Below are 21,476 nucleotides of genomic sequence, written 5' to 3'. Positions count from 1 at the left end.
ACTCGACCCAACCCACACAACTTGACCAAACCTTCTCAACTCGACCCACTTTTATGTTATTCTATCAATTTGTTAAAAGTTCAAATAATATGTATCATTTATGAAATCTATACAAATTAAGAAGAGTGGGTCGAGCTATACAAATTATATGTATCATTTATAAAATCATTTACCCACAATAAGAAGGGTAATATGTGTGTATGTGTGTGTGTGTATATATAAAATAAAAAAAAACTAGAAGAGTGAGAGCTCGACCCCCTCTTCTTATTTTTTTATTTAAAAAAAAAATTAAAAGAGTGAGCTCGACCCACTCTTATTTTTATTTTTTTATTTTTATTTTTTTATTTTTCTTTTGAAGAGTTCGACCCAGCACCTCGACCCACTTGGGTCGTGTTCTTCACACCTGGGTCGAGAGTCTGAAGAGTGGGTCGAGCTCGACCCAAACAACGAGTTCGACCCAGGTGAAATCTAACTAACTAATTAATGAGCTAATTTATGATCTTACCTAACTAACATATTCAACTCCTTTTTCTCAATTTAAAAAAGTCAAAATCCATTTTATTTAATTAAATTTTAAATGGATCGTATATTTTTTTATTGACCCGCGATGCAGCAAATAGACTTCCAAACTCTGCACAAGGATTAATGAAATTGGATACCTTTTGGTTTATAAATTTTATTTTATTTTCATTTTATATGTTTTCCCAGAAATAATTATGATAAAATAAATTTTTCTCCTCACAAAACTACTCCAATTTTTCTTGGAACATATTAAAATTTTCATGAAATGTCTTGACATAAAATTAAATTCTTTGTAAAGGTTGTTAGGCAAGTGGATATAAAATTGGGGCTCAGGCTGAATAAACAATTCAGGAAATTGGAATCCCACATCTGGAATTTTTTCGATGTTGGCTTAGAAATTTGTTATAAATTGAGCCTTCCTTATTTGCTTTTTGTATCCCAAAATAAAAAAGCTTTTCAGCTTTGATAAAAAGAAAGTGTATAGAAAAAAGAGTGCATTTTTTTTCTTGAATGGTGGAATTCTCTTGTGTGAGTTAGAGAAATTGTTTTCTCGCTATATTCGGGTTGGGAGTGAGAAATATTGAGTGTATTGGTGTATACACTTGTTGTAATATTTCTTCAAGTTATAAAAATTGCGGTGATCCGTGGACGTAGCCTATCTTGGGTGAACCACATAAATCTTTGTGTTCTTGTTGATTATTTTATTCCGCAACATTTTCGATACTATATTATCATCGTGATCGTCATCGCTTCGGTGTAATTTCTCATCAAAGGTGTCAAAATCAGACACGACCTATCAATGCGAAACGGTTCAACCCGAAAAAAATCAGGTTTGGGGTTTTCGGGTTCGGGTCAGATCGTGTTGGACCCGTTAGCTGACCCGAAAAAAATGATCGGGTTGGGTTGGGTTAACCCGGGTTGATCCAAAAATTTTATTTTTTTTAAAAAAATATAATTTATAAATATTGCCTACATTTTTATATATTATATGTCTGAAAAAATATTTATTGTATATTTATATTATAAATTTTCATAATTTAATATTTATTTTGAACATTTTTTATTTTTTAAACAATTTTTTATTTGATTTAGTAAATATAATTTATTTTTCTACAATTAGATTTTCAAATTTAAATTATATATATGAAGGAGATTTTGTTATTATGTGTTTAAATTATATATATGTTTTAATTTTACTTAATTTTCTTTAAAAAAATTCAAAATCAGGTTGATTCGGGTTTGGGTTGAGAGTTTTCGAGTTGACTCGGATTCGGGTTGGACAATTTTTGAATATTATTAATGCTCAACCCGACCTAACCCACCGGAATTGACACCCCTACTTATTGGCCTCATTGTTGACCAAGCGTTACTTTGGTTCAATTGAATGTCAAAATATCATTTGCGGAAAATTTTATGCATGGTGTAAATTTGAATCACTCGACATCTTGGACTTCACATGGTTTATTACATTCAATAATCGTGACCGCACGCTATATAAATTCAAGAAAGATATCATCTAAAAAAATACTTGTTTATTAGATTATTTAATTAGTCGGTTTTTAATAGTTTTAATATTCGATAAACAACATGATGATGAGAGATTCGTGCTAGTAGAGAGCCAGCTTGACAGCAAAATTATGTTACAAATCACCTGGAAGCACAAATGCTACAAGAATGAACTAATGTATTTAAATTCCCGAATAGATGAAAGGCTTATATCATTTGCTTAAGAATTATTTTCTAGTGTTCTTCCTCCCTTTCTGGAGTTCGGGCATCATTGTAATTACCCACGAACATATCGACATAGCTGTCATATTTAGTGTATGTATCATGCATATGACAAAAACTTGTGTGAGACGGTCTCACGAGTTGTATTTTGTGAGACAGATCTCTTATTTGGATCATCCATGAAAAAGTATTACTTTTTATGTTAAGAGTATTCCTTTCTATTGTGAATATCGGTAGGGTTGATCTGTCTCACAGATAAAGATTCGTGAGACCGTCTCACAAAAGACCTACTCAATGCATATTTAGTATTTGTTTCATGATATGATGACAGTTTTCTCTAGGTCGTCTCTTTTGTTATGCGACTCTCAACTAGAACACTAATTTTAGATTATAAACTCAAGAAATATACAATTTCAAAAAGTTTTGTCTATAAGGTGATATAATATTGTTGGATTTTGTAAATCATTCATTATTAATTATAATATTTGATGTAAGATATTTATAACATATAAAAAATATTTACTTGCACAGTATTGGGCCAATTTTATCCTATACCAAGTGTAGTACACTTATTTATTTTTCTTACACATGTCTTATTATTATTATTATTATTGCGTTTGACGGTACTTTAACCATAATCAAACAAACTAACCATCAAACTCATTTCGTTTCTTTATATTATGTATTTAACATGTGCCATGTTATTATTATTATTATTATTATTATTATTATTATTATTATTATTATTATTATTATTATTATCAATTTTTAAAACTTAATATTTTATATTTAAAAATTATATGATTTTTTTATTTCATTGTAAAACTTTTACGTTGAGATTTAAAATTTTCACTTCTATTATTCTTATTTTTGTGGTAAAATCATATAGAATGTCAAAAATAAATATTTTAAAGTTTAATTATTATAACAAATTTATATAAAAATATATATTCTACCCATTTATAAATGCTAAAAAAATTACTCTAGTCATTGTAAATGCTACAGTATAAGATATACAATTACTTAAAGCTTCAAAATTGCATAGCTTGTTTATATATTTATTCAATTTCTATTTTGGACATTAAAACTTATACTTAAATAATAAAAATATATCTCTTGCCTTTTCTACTTTAACAATATAAAAATTTTAAGCATATCCAAAATATAAAATCATGTTTCTTCAATAAAGTATAAAGCATGTGAATCAAAATCACATAAAAACATGATACCATAAATCGTACATGAAATACCAAAAACATGATAGGTCTCTCAACAAATAATTGAAGTTGCAAACATTTTCATTCCGAATGAACAAAAGACATGTTCAAGCATTGTAGCCCAAAATCTCTAAACGATGTCCCCACAACATCAAGGTTTCCAAGCATTCTATAAGAAATACATCCGATTTACAATAATTAATTACTACTTCACGTAATAAAGTGTTCATTTAATCTAAATGCATAAAACAAAAACCTGAAAAGTTATGACTTGAATTTTGCTTCAAATTTTGACTGAATTCATTAAAGTTGTTATGAAATCCATGTTCCTTAATAATCAATTTATGAGTCTAATATCAATGAATTTATTCATGTATACCTACAATAAAAAAAATTTACTTACAGTGTATTAGAGTGCTCAATGATGGAGTTGAATATGATACTTAAAATGACCAAAGCATAAAAGTAGGAGACATTTCTTGAGTTTGAATTTGATTGGCATGAAATAAATTATGACTTGTTGCTCCAATAGAAAATTTATCTCTCGCCTGTTGAGAGTTCTTTATCACACATGTTATACTTTTCACCCTCATTTCTACAAAATATAAAAGTATATTTTTAAAACAATATGGAGGTTAAAGTGTTATCTTTTAAAATAATATAAAATCAAATAATTCACAATATAACTAAAATATAAAATTGAGATAGTGTGACTTTTTCTTTTCTTCCCTTTTGAATCCCAATGACTTGTCATAAAAGAGTTTTTAACTCTATTTGTTTTAACAAAAGAAGGATCACACATAAATATTCGATCCATGTCACGACCATCTTCACCAACAATAATCTCATCATTTAAGTCCAAGTTCTCAAACATCTCATTTACCTCTATAGAAAGGCCTTGAAGACTTCTTCTTGTCAATTTTTTTCACATTAGCATGAACCAGACTTTTGGTGACAAGATCATAACAAAGCCTCATCATTTGATTTTTGTACACAACATCAGACTCTTGCTCACATTCCACATTAGATTTTTCACTTTACTATACCCTATTTCTTATCGCTTTGTCCATATCATTTTTATATATTTTGCTGATATCTCATGCATATTTATAAATTTAAAACAAACAATATGTGTCTACACAAGACTCCAGCCATTTCAAAATAATGACAAGTGCATTAATTCGATCTCATTATTTTCTTCATCAAACATAACATTTCGAATTCGTTCTGATTGTCGAAGAGATTTACATCAAACTTCAACGGATCGTCATATAATGAATGTAAAGAATCAAAATCAATGTTCAAAGAATTCACCAACTTCTTTTCTAATATTTTGTAAATTTCAAGTGTGTAAACAGATGTAGCATGTTGCAACAATGGCTGATTTTTCACTACAATCGAAGACATTTTATGTCGGTATCTATAGTCTTCTTCATTTTCATTCATCTGTCACCGTTTTTTAATTACTTCAAACTTTTTCACAAACTCAAATAAAGTAAAAAATTTTCTCCCCCCGTCTTTCAAAACAAAATTTGTAGACTCACTTCTAGAAGTAGCTTAAAGCCCCACAACAAAAATTGTCAGAATTGAATGTCATTAACCATTGGTGCCTTAATTTGTGTGTTGTCTTAAGCCATGAATGATCTTGAAGACCAAAATCATTAATCATTTTTACCCACATTATATCAAATTATTCTTCAGAATCACAAAATTGCATACATTTTGTAAAAATGCCTTTAAATGCAGGATTGACGTTCAGACTACCTAAATGCGATGGAGGATTTTTTGAAATGTCCCATTGGCAAATGTGATGTTGTGAACCGGGAAACACTGATTCAGTAGCATTCATTATTGCTTGACATTAATCGGTAAAAGTTGTTTCTGGTTATTTTCCTTTCATAGATTCAAGAAATGTTTTGAACTATTGAAACGAAGTCTCTCTCATCAGACATAAAAGCTAACCCAAACATCATATTATTTCTATGATGATTTATGCCAACAAATGGAACACATATCAAATTATATATATTAGTCTGATAAGTCCTATTAAAAAAAATCACATCACCAAAGTACTCATAATCAACTCTAGCTCGACTATATCTGTAGACAAATTAGACAAATCATAATTTGATTTGGTTTTGAAATACCACATCAACTCAAAAGCATCACCATTTTCAACTCTTGAATGCCCCTTTGTCACAATATTCAAATAATTATAAGCATCTTTTCGAATAAAGGTTAAATTCTCCACTCCATTTGATTCTTTTTCCATATATGACAACACACTAGAAGGTTTTATCTCAGCTTCTGACATTGCTCTTAAAGTTTCACCTTGAGCATGTGAAACTTTACGAGCGGATCTTAGTAAATATCTTTGGCTTTCATCAACCATTCATGATTATGTTCAATTTCAAAAATCGTCACTTTCCAAATTTCATTTTTTTCCTTCGAATTTTTAATCTCACCTTACATTTGGTTCTTGTTTCTAAGTTCTGATACAACGGTCTATTATTATTTATACTCTGCTTTTCATCATTTACTCCATGAGATGAGCACCCAAACTCTTTCATATAAAAATTTTTAGAACCACTAAAATATTCTTCTTTTCCTCTTCGATCACTAAAACATTTACTGTGTGCATATTCACAATATAATAGATATATACGCATCATCAATATTTTTAATGGTTTTGATCAACTGCTTACCTTTGTTCAAATTCTTCAATCGTGGATGTATACTTTTTCTGATCAACATTCGACACATCACATTCTTCTCGATCGTTAACCATCAAATTTAAAACAAACAATTAAGAGAAAACTTGGAAATGTTAGCATTTCATATATATTAGAATCTAATAAATTAAAATAAAATATAGATTTTCCAATACTAAAAAAATACAAGTTTACATATTTATTGTGATAATTTACATAGTTGAAAATAATCTTTATATATAATACACAAAATAAATTATGCATTAAATATATAAAGTATAGTTAATTTTTTTAAAAAAATGAAAGTCCCTTATCGATTTTCATTCTAGAGCACACATTTGATCATGACAAAAGGTATAGATAGTGTCACAAGCAATTCTAAATTTTTTTTTTACTAAATTTACAAAACCTAAAATTTGGCTAAAAAAATAAAAAATTATATGTTTCCAAATCGTATCTGGAGAAAAAAGTCGCAGAAGAAGTTTTGATGAAAGTGCTAATGTAAGTGATGAGAATAAGAATATATATTAGTGTTAGAGTAAGTTTTTTTTATACATTTTTTAATTTATATTAACTAATGATATATTTTAAAGAAAAATGATTTCAAGGAAAAAAATAACTAGCGACGGGAACAGCAGAGGCATGAATTAGCTAATTATATAGTTGTTTAACCAAACTAAAATTGATAATAAATTTTTTTTTCAAAGTTTATTTTAAAAAAAAAAAAAAAAACTTTGACACGTGTCAATTATTTAACAGCAGTGAATAAATCTCCAGTATTATCATAAAATTGGCCCATGGTATTGAGCCAATAACAAGATTATGAGGCTATGTCAAAGGATTTAACTACATTTTAGGTAGAGGTCATGGTTAAAACAAATATTCTTTGATCACTTTATTTTCCAAAAAGTTTCTCTTTGGAAATGAATTGTAGTTTCCGATAGAATGAGCTACGATTGCTAAAAGGTTAAAACATCGAGTAATTCTAATGGGAATCTTACTTTAGCGATTTGATATTGACAACTCTATAAATTAGTGTTATTGCTTGAAGATTCATCAATAAAATTCAATCAGAAGCTCAAGGCCATGAATAAAAAGTTATAGAATAAATCCAAATCTTACTCAAGTATCGTATCCATAATTATATAGTCTACGCAATCGAATCATGCTCAAAGATAAAAAAAAAAAAAGTAATACGTTTTTCTTTTGAAAGTGAAAGTATTAGAATTTTCATAATAATTTTTGTGAGACGGTCTCACGAGTCAATTTTGTGAGCCCAAGAAATTTTTTTATTTTTATATCAAAAATATTATTTATTATTATAAATATGGATATAGTTGACATATCTCACAAGAAACTTACAGTAATATTTTATACATACTTGTATGTATATATATACTAATTCTATTGTGTAAATTACAAAAGCAGGCATCGCAATATTCTTTGAGTGTCTTTATGTGGTTGTCCTTTTCTTAATTTTCTCGTTCGTGTCCAGCCAAATCCGCGGTCACTTTTCCCGAATTATCGTATAAACAAACCTAATTATTAATTAACAAATATATAAAATGACTTGTTCAACGTAGGAGTTCTCCTATCAAATCCTTGGTCCTATCAAATTTGTCTATATTATCAATATTCTTAATATATATATATTGGTTACTATGCACACACGATACATGTATGTACAATCTTTTTTATTATTATCGGTGGACTAAAGAGAAATTTGATAAATTATGGAAGGACTAAATTGATATTTGAATTATTGAAATACAAATAAAAGTGTGTGTTGAAATTAAAAAAAACAAAAAAAAAATGTAATATTAATATCATATAAGAGTAAAATTGGAAAAAAAACGTTGGTGTCATCTCTAGGTAGTTATTATCATGTCCTCACACTTTATGCATGTTTTTATTAAAAACTATACTTTCATTATATAATTTAGAAGTGGCAGGAAATTACAATTTTGTGACTGATCAATTTTCTGGTTTAATCCATATTAAAAATAAATTAAGATAAAAGATGATAGGTTCTCTTAAATTTAGATTTATCACGGGCACGGCTAATTTTTTAAATTTTTAATGTATGGTAAATAATTCAAAATATATAATAATTTTTTGGAATCTGAAAGTTTGCACTATAATAATTAGATTGAATTTATACAATTGAAACATAATTATCATTTACAAAGGGCTCGATACACATCCAAGAGGGGGCCGAATTTTATATCAACAATGCAAATTAATGCTGTAGGAAATTATTTTTTTTACTTACTTAAAAACATAAAATTTAGATAAGATTTTCAAATAATTTGGATACTTATAAATTTTAAAATTATATTTTTTTTCTTGAATAACGACTGTCAAATAAAATAACAGTAAATAAAGATATTGAATAAAAAGATAAGTCGTAAGAGTTTCAATTATATATGAGCATGTTTTTTGTGCAACGGTTTCACATGTGAGGCGGATCAATCTGATCAATATATAAAATAAAAATAATATTTTAATTATTTTTTTCATGAATTATATTTAGTTTGATATTTGTTTCACAAAATTAAATTGTGAGGCCATCTTATATGTTCATTTTTTTAATAAATATATAATCTATAATATTACTGCTTTGAGAAAATATCTTTGACAAAAGAGCAAGGAATCATCTACAACTCAGCACTGTGTATGGTTCGCACACCAACCACGCAAGAGCGGCTCATCAAGGACCACCCTGGCTGCATGGTTTCCACGTGGCTAAATATGCCCCGTCCCGATTTGTTTATATATCTAGATATAATAATGATAATGACATATAATGAAATTTCTTAAACTTCAAAGTTCTGAACTTCATGTTACTATGAATTCTTTGGATTTTCTTCCACTGTTCGATTTCAGATGCGAACATATATTGCGTATTCAACTCTAGTAATCACGAATCCTCTCGAGATCGTCTGTTTTCCTTTTTCGGGTGAGCATTTAGTTTTTTTTTTAATCTGCTGTTTTGTATTTAATTGAATTAAGTGCACAGAAGCATGGATGATTGAGATGAGATATTTCACCGTTAATAAAATTACTTGAAAATTAATTGCTGTTGTTTGGTGGTTGGATTATGAGATAATGCAATCACAGTAAGTAAATGCTAATTCGTTATCGGATTCGATGAATGTACGTTAAGTAATCTGCTGTTTTCTTTTTGTTGAATTTTACTGCGAACTTATTGCGGTGGTTTGATTTTTGGATTGAGATGTCGGAAAAATGAGTAAGTTAATTGATGGAATCGCTCCTGAATATTTACAGGAAATGAAAATTCCGCATTATACCAGTTTTTGTATCCATACTGGCCGCAAGCATATTGTATTTTTTCAGTGTATACATGTTTTTTTTTTTATATTATTATCGTGTCAAATAAATAATATTTGTGAAGTTGTTGCCTTGTATTTTGAACTAGTTGAATATCAGTGTGTGGTAATTGTAGAATTTATTATGATATTCTCGAGTAAATCTCTTTATCACATTTACTTGAAGTCACAAAGGAAATATTTTCTCTTTCAAACCATTGTTCAGATTTACTCTCTTTTGGTTTTCTCAAATTTAGTTTATTATTTAATTGGTCGCATGGTCATATTGTGCAGTAAGCAAACTCCGATTTCTGATATGTTGTAGTTGGTTACAAAATGCAACATGAAATCCAGTCGAAGTTGAATTTTTTCATCAATAAATTGTATTCCATGCTGGTGGTCTTTTGCGGTTTGTAGGAGGTTCTATTCAGCCGGCTTTTATTGGTTGATTCTCTATCCATTTTGATATTTCCATTGCATAACCTTTGACTTGGCACAAATGGAAATTAGATCTCCAGATTTTATCTTATGCCGATGATAGCTTGTAGCTGTAGATAGTCTATAGTTTGATGCTTCTCTTCTCATTTTGGTTTAGAAATTATGGGCTGTTTTTCTAAATAGTGATATTTCTGTATAAATCATTACCTCCTTCAAAATATTTTCATTTAAATAATAAAATAAAGAGATTATTTACCTCAGTGATTCAGAAAAATGAAATAACAAAAATACAGAAAAGTAAACTAGAGTGATGAAAATATTTTTTGCTGCTTATTAGTGTATGGAAATACATTTTCATTTGGTACTTCAGTTGATTGATTTATGTAAAGCTTGGAGTTTGAGACGTTTTTCTTGAAAATTCTGCAGGTTAGGTGATTAGTTTTTGAAATTTGTCATGGGAAATGCTGAAAGGTATAAACTGCTAGCCTCTGACAGCTCATGAATTTATGACTATTACTCCCAGTAATTGTGCTTGGACTTTGATAGAGCGTTGAATCTCTAATCTTTGTTGAACTTTATCTGCCAGGGAATGTCAAAAGATCTTTTCAAATGGAGATGCGTATCTTGGATATTTCAAAGGAATGCTTCCCCATGAAAAAGGTAAATATACATGGTCGGATGGAACAGTTTATGAGGGTGACTGGGAAGCAGGGAAGATGACGGGAAAAGGAAATATCATTTGGCTATCACAGGCTAAGTATGAGGGTGAATTTTCAGGTGGTTATTTTCATGGTTTTGGAACTTATATTGGTTCTGATGGGTCCGTTTATAAAGGTTCTTGGAAAATGAACATTCAGCATGGCATTGGAAGGAAACAATACCCAAATTCAGATGTCTATGATGGTTGTTGGAGAGAAGGAGTGCGTGATGGCAGTGGTACATATGCATGGAACAGCGGTAACAGATACATTGGAAATTGGAAAAAGGGGAACATGTCTGGTAGAGGGGTTATGAAATGGTTCAATGGCGATGTATTTGATGGCTTTTGGTTAAATGGGTTGAGACATGGGACAGGATTCTATAGATTTTCTGATGGAAGCTACTATTTTGGAACATGGACTAAGGGGCTGAAGGATGGACCTGGAACTCTCTATCCTTCTGGAAGCATGCATATGAGCAAGCGTAATCTTGAAGAACATGAATGCAAGAGAAAAAAGCAGCTATCTTATAATTTTTCAAAAGAGTCGGGGAAATCTGTTATACCCAAGCGTAGTCTGTCTGAAAAATTTTCGTCTAGCTTTATGAGGGGGTCCATAAGACTTTCACGTAAGAATACAACATCCCTGGGTGACGGTGATCACCATTCCAATTCAGCTAGAGAAAATCTGTCGCATGAAAGATCATGCGCCATTTCTCACGGCATTCCTGATGGTCAAACAGAGTGGACAGATGATATGACTGTGGCTTGTGAGAGGGAATATATTCAAGGAGTTCTAATTAAAGAACGAGTTAGGAACATGTCCAAACTATCCAGAAAAAGCATACATCAGTTCAAATTTTCTAACGAAGTTAGAAATAGTTCATGTATGGACATATTTGATGGCCAGAGGAGCAACTACCTGATGCTTGGCTTGCAACTTGGTATAAGGTAGGCAAAATAGGGCCCTTTCTTTTACTTTTCTCTTTTTCTTTTCTTTTGGCAATTCTTAACTAAGAAAAAGTTGGTAAGTACAAAGTACGGTCTGGTGGTGAAATCTCTTATCCAAATATCTTATATGAAGTTGACAGGTATACTGTTGGTGAGATCACACTGGTTCCAATGCGCGAGGTCAGATCTTGTGATTTTGGAGAACAGGCTAGAATTAAAATGTACTTCCCTAGAAAAGGTTCCCAATTAACCCCGACTCATCATTCTATGGACTTTTACTGGAAGGACTACTGCCCCATGGTCTTCAGGTATCTATTATTTCATATTGTGAACTTTACTCTAGACTGGTACAGGGGCCGAGTCAGGATCTTGGTTCAGTGTAGGTAACAATATATTATAATTAATAAAGCAAAAAAAAAAACCATGATTAATCGACAGCTAAAAATAATGTGTCATAAAGTTTGAAGCCAAGTTACGCACAGCCAGTAGCATTGATAATTGATGGGAAAACGTCAGAAAAACGACGAACAACAGCGTGTACAAAATCCGAAATCAAAACAAAATATGATATAAAATATAAAATATACGTTCGAAAAATAAGCATAAATTCATTATCGATTGGAAAAAGCATAAAATTATAAAACAATTGAATGATCGACCAACATTGAACAAAAAAATGAACCTAAAATTTGGTAACATTTTGGATTTTTTAGAGATTATGAAAGATGAAGCACTAATTAAAATGAATTGGAATGATTCTTAATCAAAGTATATGACGTTCGTGACTCGAGAAGAGAAAACACATACAGAAGGCTATAGAGTGTATACTTAGATATTAATAACATGTAAAAAATTGAGTCTAAAATTTGGGTCTACAAATTATTAAAGGAAAATTGGATCAGCAAAGCATGTAATAATAGCATACACAAATTAAAAATTTAAGACATAAATATATCTAGGGTGCAGTGAGACACAAATATATATAAACATATAAATTTTTTTTTGGCCCAGTGTAGGCTGCTGGCTCCTCCAGCGATAACTGCCTAAGTGTTCTACATCTATTAGTACAATTGGATTGTGAACGTAGTTTATGAGTGACCTGAATTTTTGTGTGGCTTATCATTTCAGGAAGCTGAGAGAATTATTCAAGCTCGATGCTGCAGATTATATGATGTCCATCTGTGGTGGTGATGGTCTGAAAGTGCTTTCTTCCCCAGGAAAGAGTGGAAGTTTTTTCTATATTTCTCATGACGACAAATTTGTTATAAAGACGTTGAAAACACATGAGCTGAAGGTTTGAAGAATCGGAATTAGTTCCCCTCTGTGCATGGATCTTTGTGAATATGAATAATGTTGTACATCTAATGATTAATGTTCATCAAATTTATGTACTATGTCTATCAGGGCTTTTCATTTAGTTATACGTATTCCCCACCCCTTTTCCTCTCTCTCTCTCTTAAGTTGTGCACTCGTAGTGTTAATTACAGTTGGTCTGGAAATGTATTTCTATACACCTCCCTTTCTGGAAAATTAACACGGGTTCCTAATGTTGTGTAGGTGTTATTGAAGATGCTACCCCACTACTATGACCATGTACAAGCACACGATAACACTCTCATAACTAAGTTCTTTGGGGTGCATAGTATAGCACTGGGACATAGAAAAAAGGTTGAAATATCCACAAACTTGAAGTTACATTTATGCTATGACTACCTTCTTTGATATAAGCACAGGGTTTCCCAGTTTCCCTCTTAATTTAAATTATTTTGATTTACAATGCAACTACTTTTGCTAACCCAGGAACACTTTGTTGTCACGGGAAATATATTTTGCACCGAATTGCGCATACATCGGCGTTATGATTTGAAGGGTTCATCTCATGGGAGATTTACCCATAAAGATGATATAGATGAGAGTACCACACTGAAAGATCTTGATTTGAAGTATGAGTTTTATATGGATAGATCGCTGCGCGAGTCCCTTTTTAGGTGAATTCCTATTCACCAGACCTTATATCTGCTTTTATTTTGTTTGACAAAGCATGAAGTTTTTCTGAATCATGAAAATACTTCAGTTGCTCATTGCAAGTTCTTGCAAATTCAGAATTATGAATCGGTTTTCATGTATATGCATAGCAATTTTCCTAACCTAAACTATCTCAGCGTTATGAATGTATACATAGGATTTGCAATTTAAGATAGCAGATTGTTTGACCTATGCTCATTTGTTCTACACTTTGGCAGCCATGTGATGATGCATCTTCAATTCTTTGTTAAAACTGTGTTTCCCTTTTAAATGAATTGATATCATTTGCCACTTAGCAGCTACAATGATTTATATTGGTGATGTAAATGTATAAAATCCTACCTATTGCAGTGTGGGGCAAAAAAAAAAAAACGCACGCACACACCAGAGAAACATATTACCAAAATAATATACCATGTGAAGAGCCTTGGAATTATTTCATTGAGGTGACTTGTCTATGGGAACTTCGTAAACCTTTTGGGACTCTTTACTTTCTTGACTTATTAGCTCTTTTCTATGTAAGAACTACACTGAAAAAACTTACATTGAACCAGGGATATTAAAAACTCTTAATAAAATATTCATGAATTTGTAGATGTTATGATTATAAATGAATTTCCTCTTCTTTAAAAGATGTCTTCGTACAAGTCTGGATGATGTCAAATGTCGCACAAAATGACTATCTTCCTTGTAGCAGCTACTTATAGGTAGTAGGTAGAATGACAATTTAGAAAGTTAATTGTTTTGATCATTACTCAATTGTCATAGTAAATAACATAAAGGCCCATTACAAATCGACACATTTCAGATATACTATCGCACTGCATTGTATTCACTCCCATGATTTAGGTAAAGCATCTAATTGCACTTCTGACTTTCATATGTATTGGCCAATTTTCATTCTTTCTGAATAAATTTTTTGGGGATAATGATCCTTTGTTTGGAAGTCTAGTCAATCTTCTCGATTGCAAGAAGTGTATATAATGCACTTAATCAAAAAACCTTTTCTGGACACTGAGATGATTCATCTTTATAACATGGATTGACACTTAAATTTAGCAGGCACTGCCTGTGTATTTCAATGGTTTCGACAAATTAAGGTTTTTGGAAGGCCAATGAAGCTATGATCTACTCATTCTCAAAGCTGATAACATAACGCCAGCTGTAAATTGTTAGTGAAATCATACAGATTTTGAGGTCAGTGAGAAAGGATTGGAGAATTAGCATTGTTTGCATAAGGTTCTTCTCTTGGACTCGTAGAATAGTGAAAAAACGAGTTTAAGTTGTTCACAGAAAGTTCTGTTCCTAGTGGAAGCGTAAAAGAAGAACTTGTAAGCTTAAAGTATATTCATCAAATTTATCCGAAGAAATACAAGAGGTATGTGATTTTTTCCTGTGAGTTTTAACATTGAATTTTTTGTGGTGATGGACGATGGCTTCTACTTCAAAACACTTGCGAAGATAATGCCGCAGAAATTTCCAGCATTCTTGAAGTCCATTTTCTCATAGTTCATAAGGAAATCATATTTTGACCATTTTCATACTTCGAATTTTTCAGTGATTTCATGATCAGTACATTTATTTCTGCTGATTTGTGAAGAGCCTTATATTAGAATTTCCTTCCTTCTGCTTAGATTAACATTTTGCTTGTGAAAAATAAATTACTTCTGTATTTTAATTATGAACTTGACTGTTTTGAAATGGGTTGTTTGCAGCCAACTATCTCTGGACAGTGCATTCTTAGAATCTCTACAGATCATAGATTACAGCCTTCTACTCGGGTTGCATTTTAGAGCTCCCGAGCATCTAAAATCACTGTTGGAACCTCCTCATTCACTGCATAACCCTGAGCGTACTACTTCTGTTGATGGTAGGTATAGCATTTTAACAGGAAAACACTTGGGCTGGTTATCTCGTCATGGGGATGCTAAGTTAAAAGTGCATGTTAAAATATGAATCGTAGAGCATATAGAACTGGTAACATATAATTTCTTTTAAAGGTCGTAGCAGCCAAGTAGACGGGAAAAAACTAAAGATAAGACAGATTTGTGTTTATATGTTGCAACATTTGTTGCAATTGTAGAACCGAGTAGCAAAGGCATATAAGATATCAACATAGTGCATTGACCTGTGATGCTCTCAGTGATCTATATATAATTTCCTTATCATTTTTCATTATTCTATTTGAAACGGAAAAGTAACAAGCTTTGTTTCCACTATTTTATTCCACTATTTTATTCTTCCTATCAAGGCCATGTTTCCACTACAAACTCTTGCTAATTTAACTACGCTCTGTTTTGAGTAGCATAATTTGCTTTTATTTTCTTAGTCATGGCTCACTCTAAATTTTTTTTTTTTGTGATTGCTTGACACACCTTGCTTTTCAAGGTGTGATATCTGAAGGAGAGCTCTTAATTCCACCGAAGGGTCTGCTCTTAGTAACCCACGAGCCTACCTCTGTCAACACGACTCCTGGTCCTCACATCCGAGGAAGTTCGTTGAAAGCGTACTCTATCGGTAACAAGGAAGCTGATCTTCTTCTGCCTGGTACAGGAAGGTAATTAACTTGCATTTAAGTTACCATTCTTTCTATTTGGCTTTAAATTTACTCCTCTATGGATAATGTCGATATTCCTTTGTGATTCTATTTAATTGAGATTCCCTGATCAATGTTATTAGTACTGCCAAACCAACAATATTTTATCAACTTGCGGCATTTAGGGTGTTGGTTCTTATCTTTCTAAATCACATCACTCAGCGTGTTTCTGCCGACCTTTCCTGACATGAACATAGTATGTGTCGACAAACTAGCATCACCTCTCAATATTAAATAAACCATGTTGGTGGAAGGGGGTAGCCACTGCATGGGCAAAGTCGGGCACTTGCCTAGCTGAAAATTTTTAAAATGGTATAATTTTACCTTCAAAATTTTAATTTTGTAGTTAACAAACAAATTTGAACATAATAAAAATATTATATTTTAATTATTGAACCTTTTTAAGATGGTATGGTTTTACGTTTTACCTATAGTTTCTTTATTTTTTTCTAGTAAAAATATTGGGAAAAAAATGTATATTACATTTTGTCTACTAGAAAATAATATTCAAGTTTTTGCACATCTGACTCGAAAAACCTGGTTACGACCCTTGTCGTAGTTGATTGAACGAATGGTTATCTTGTAATGGACTTAGCTGCTTATCTTGTCTACTTCAGGTTAAGGGTGCAATTAGGAGTAAACATGCCTGCGCAGGCAACCCACAAACTTGCGCATGATGAGACAGACACATCCGAAGTCGAACTTTTTGAGGTTTATGATGTCATTCTTTACCTAGGTGTAATCGACGTTTTACAAGAATACAACCTCAAAAAGAAAATGGAGTGCGCGTTCAAATCTTTGAAGTTCGATCCTATCACGATTTCTGCTGCCGAGCCTAAGATTTATTCAAAACGTTTCCTTTCTTTGATAGAGAGAATTTTCCCCCTTCATCCATAGCATTTTTTTCCCCTTCATCATAGCTTTTGTACATTAACGCCCGATGTATAACAATACATTGAACTTGGTTGGTTGTATTTCACATGACTCCTCGTTGTCTGCTATTCTTTTTTCTTAAAAAACACACAACAATTTTATCCGCATCATAGAAATAGTTTGTAATACGGGAGAATATATAGCACGATTATTTCGTATGATAAGAAATAGTTTTCTACTAATTTTGCATACTTTCGTTTATATACTTTTGGACACTGTTTTGTCTCAAGGATGAGATTCGACGGTCTTGTATTATCTTGTATTTGGTTCAAGTTTACAATAATCAGAGATTGTCCTTTTCTTTTAACTTATGATATATTGTTACTGGATATGAGTTTAAGAAACACAAAAAATGATTTTGCTTCGGATTTGGGGTTAAGAAACACACAAACTATTTTTTTTAAGTCAAAAGAGAAGATTTGCAAACGCTTTCCTTAATTTATTTTTTCTTGTTTTGGGTTTTCATGATATCTTTTTGTTTATAAAGGGTCCGATGTATTAAATATAAAATGCATTTTTGAATGTGTATTAGTCAAATTCTTGGTCAATGATCTGTACAAACCTATACTTATATATATGTGTGTGTGTGTGTGTGTGTGTGTGTAATGTAAAAGCTGATTAAGACGAAGCATGACACGACCTAACCTTGTTAAGAGAGAGCTGCAAGGAATCTAAAGGAAGTCATTAAATAGATGCTCCAAAACATGTCATAGGCTCAGTGTGCGAATTGAATGCTTGCTTTTTCATTCATATCTGCACCCAAAAAAATGACATTAAATTCAATCTCATAACCCATTCAAACAAAATTCGTCCATCTTTTCAGATGCTAAAATCGATGCTATTAATCAATGCACTGGTGCATTGATTTCCCTCAATGTTCAAAATCATGGTCACATGATTTTCACCTTTTCTCGTACATCAGAATTTTAAGCATCCACAGAAAATTGCATTTTTTTTTTGTTATTTACGTATATTTTTCTTCTATTTTTGTATTTTATGCTTACACTTAGTCCACTATTTTTTATTATATTTGATAATTTTATTCATTTAGTGCTAACATAACACACGTGTCACATCAATATTCATGTAGAAAAATGGCTTGTCATAAATTGAAAGATAAATGGAATAAAATCGGAAAAGTTGTTTGAGTGAGTTGCTTTTCGTTGCCATTTGGTCTACCTATACATTATAATCAATCAACAACCTAAGTCCTTTAGTTTTGAATGAGTTTGCTAGGCTTACGTTATACGTATTCTATGTCACATGGGGTCGTGAACAGTTCTTCGTCAAGGGAAAAAAATTCAAATTTTATGAATTATTTTTCTGAACTCGTCAATTAATTTCGCACTCTTTTCAAAATGTGTATCTCATTTCATCGAAAATATCCATCCACCGAGCTTCGTTCATACAGGTACAAGTAGTGCAGAGTTATAAGATTTTGTTAGAGGGGGGGACGATAAGTTTAGGGAGGCGACTCCGATCCATGGTTTGGGGAAAAATTATGATCTTCGAAAAGCTTTTAACTTAAAGTTCCAAAATTTTGTATTCATTGACTTGTGAGGGTACAATACATACCGAATAACGTCATTGTATTCTTTTTAATGTACTCATTGTTCATGCTTAATTATGAGGGATTAGATTAAAGAACTAAAAAAACAATTATAAAATGAAATTTAATACACATGAATGAAGGGGGAGAAGTTGGTGAAAAATACACAATCAAAATATTTCTTTGGGTTCAATTGTAGTACTATGTCATACAAAATGTGGTACACTTCATGTGAAAATGTGGTACTAAAAAAGTACCCAGAGATTGAACACCAAAAAAATCGACGGCTGGGGACTGAAGACCTATTTCCCGAATGAAGGGCGCAAATCATACTTATTTCAAAGAAAATAAGCACAAATTTAGTAATCCATTTATGTTCGATCGGCTGCTATGTACATCTTTTTCGCTAACGGAACATTCGCTACGAGAAAACAAAACGAGGGTATTAACAATTCAGGAAATACCAATGCCTCGATATAATATGTAGTTGAATAAGTAGATCAAAGACTGTCCAAAAGTATTTGAATCCAAACAAGAACATAGATTCTTGAAAAAAAATGGACTTGTTTCAGCAGTTGATCAACTTGTCCACGCCAGCAAGTCCGTGTTTTGTGGGTGTCAATTTGTCTGCGTATGTAAGTGTGTGAGAGACAGGAAAAAAGAGAAAGTGAAAAAGAAGAGGTGAATTGAAGAGTCAACAGGCCTTACCCATCTACATCTATAGATTCATGAATATGTACATGTATTTTCAGCCCTAGCTAGATTGCCCTATTTGCCAGCAAACTGTTTGAAAAACACAGACTTTCATGTCAAAAAGTGTGTATGATTCCAAGGAGTCATTAAAAATTAGATCCCTTTTTGAAGTAATCTAATCTGTATCTAATCATATTCTTGACCACTTAAACATACACATCAACATATGGTGAAATTTAAATGAAAAAGACCAACAAAGAAACAAAACTTGTCCAAGTCAGATCTGTTCACCATTATCAGAACACACACACACACACACACACACACACTATGATTGCACTATCATTTAACTGGAACTCCATTTCAGGGTTGAAATCTTGTGCAAGAAAACACCCATCGTAGAAAATGATGCGTTGTAGATCCTCGTAACAAGATCCAATTACCAACTCTTGAAGATTTTCTTAACACAAACAAAAGAAATCAAAAGACCGGGAAGAAACCCACACACTATTATTATTTATTAGGTAATCAAGATCAGCTGGAGAACCATTCAAGGACTAAAATCTGGGAGGTTTGATTTGTCCAAGAAAACCCTTTAAAGGAAATGACCAGATTTCACAGATCCCAGAAAAGACAAATCTCTTAATATGAGAAAGAATTGAAGAGCTTTGAGGGAGAGATGAAATGAAGGGAATTTGAGAGGAATGAAGCCTGGTCCGAAGCATTCACATGAATATTTCTAATCACAGTTACATCAAAATCCATGAAGCATAACAGCAAATTAAAACGAAATATATACATGTGATTGCGTCGAGCCAGACAACATCCCCCACAAAGGCTTCATCTCGATCGTATATGTTAATTATATATATAGCTAGGCGGAAGCCAAAGTAATTAGTTCTTCTCTACAAAAAAAAAAGGGTCAGCCTCTGAGGCTTAGCGAGAGAGAAGAAGAAGAAGATGTAATGCAAACCCTAAACCAAAACCAGTTGATTTATAGGAAAGAGTTTTAGGGATTGCATTGAAGAGTGGTGTGATGGGGTGGGTGTGGATTACATACACCTCACAAGCTTCATGGCCAATTTTATTTTAATTTTGTAACGTGAATAAGGCCTTAATTCTTGCATTTCCATAATCTACTGTAATTTATTTTATTTTATTTATAAAATGGGGTAAGATATTTCTTAACTAAAGTACTCCATATGCTACCTACACAAGTGAGAATCGAATCTAAGACCATATATGTATTGGGACATCACATTTGCAACTAGGACAAAAGTTATCAAAATAGGTCAGCGGAATGAGCAAGCCTGTAACTCGTCACAATCTATCATTTGGCGTAGCATGCCAACTCGCGAATTGTTAGTTATATTTGGTGCAACGGGACGGGACGGGCCGATGTAAACTTCTTATTTTAAAACATGTTTCTAAAGTTAATTTGATAGGTAAAATAAGAGGTGAAAACTAATCAAACTAATGAGTAACATTGAGGTTTCTTGTGGCTCATGGAAAAAGTAAGGCTAGACTCAATTGTAATTGAGCAAGTTATATTAAGATGTGAAGATTTTTAAATTGTTCTTGAGATGATGAATTTGATTCAAATGAAAGGATTTGATTCGAGGAATGAATTGATAGATATATTTCAAATCACACTAACATTGGGTGTATTTAAAATATATCTACGACAATTACTATTGAAACTGCAACTTGATTTGGAGTTGTTTTGAAATTTGCTCTATTTTTTATCATCCAAGCAAATTAAGGAATTTGAAATCCATAATCTCAAATCAACCACAACTTTATACTACAATCAATTTAAATTCATGGATTTAAATTTTTTAATTTCAAATAACTCAATCAATACAATGACTTGGAGTTTTTTGTATAGATATTTTATGGTGAAAGACAATTAAAAAAAAAAAACAACCTCCAAATATATTTTCTCAAATGTTTATTTCGTTGGGTTCAAATCTAAACTATTGTATAAAGAATAACTCCTTATACTAAATAAATTGGTCTCTTAATATCACTATTTACAAATGGTGATACCAACTTTATCACACTAAACAAATGGCTTTTCAAATGAA

General features: G+C 31.6%; 1 protein-coding gene across 1 annotated transcript; it reads left to right on the top strand.

Moving 5' to 3' along the window:
• The first annotated feature begins 8,985 nt into the window (after positions 1-8,985).
• On the top strand, positions 8,986-17,358 carry LOC140987769 (phosphatidylinositol 4-phosphate 5-kinase 1-like). The gene is made up of 10 exons (XM_073456425.1): positions 8,986-9,137; positions 10,372-10,416; positions 10,532-11,593; positions 11,734-11,901; positions 12,722-12,887; positions 13,151-13,261; positions 13,394-13,581; positions 15,334-15,488; positions 16,007-16,175; positions 16,832-17,358. The coding sequence occupies exons 2-10, from the start codon at positions 10,400-10,402 to the stop codon at positions 17,109-17,111; spliced, it is 2,316 nt and encodes a 771-aa protein (XP_073312526.1). The 5' UTR covers positions 8,986-9,137; positions 10,372-10,399; the 3' UTR covers positions 17,112-17,358.
• Positions 17,359-21,476: the final 4,118 nt, after the last annotated feature.

The sequence above is a fragment of the Primulina huaijiensis genome, chromosome 11, assembly GCF_012295235.1.
Source record: "Primulina huaijiensis isolate GDHJ02 chromosome 11, ASM1229523v2, whole genome shotgun sequence".
Classification (NCBI taxonomy): Eukaryota; Viridiplantae; Streptophyta; class Magnoliopsida; order Lamiales; family Gesneriaceae; genus Primulina; species Primulina huaijiensis.
The sequence above is the reverse complement of the archived record's forward strand: the minus strand, read 5'-3'. Positions and strand labels throughout refer to the sequence as shown.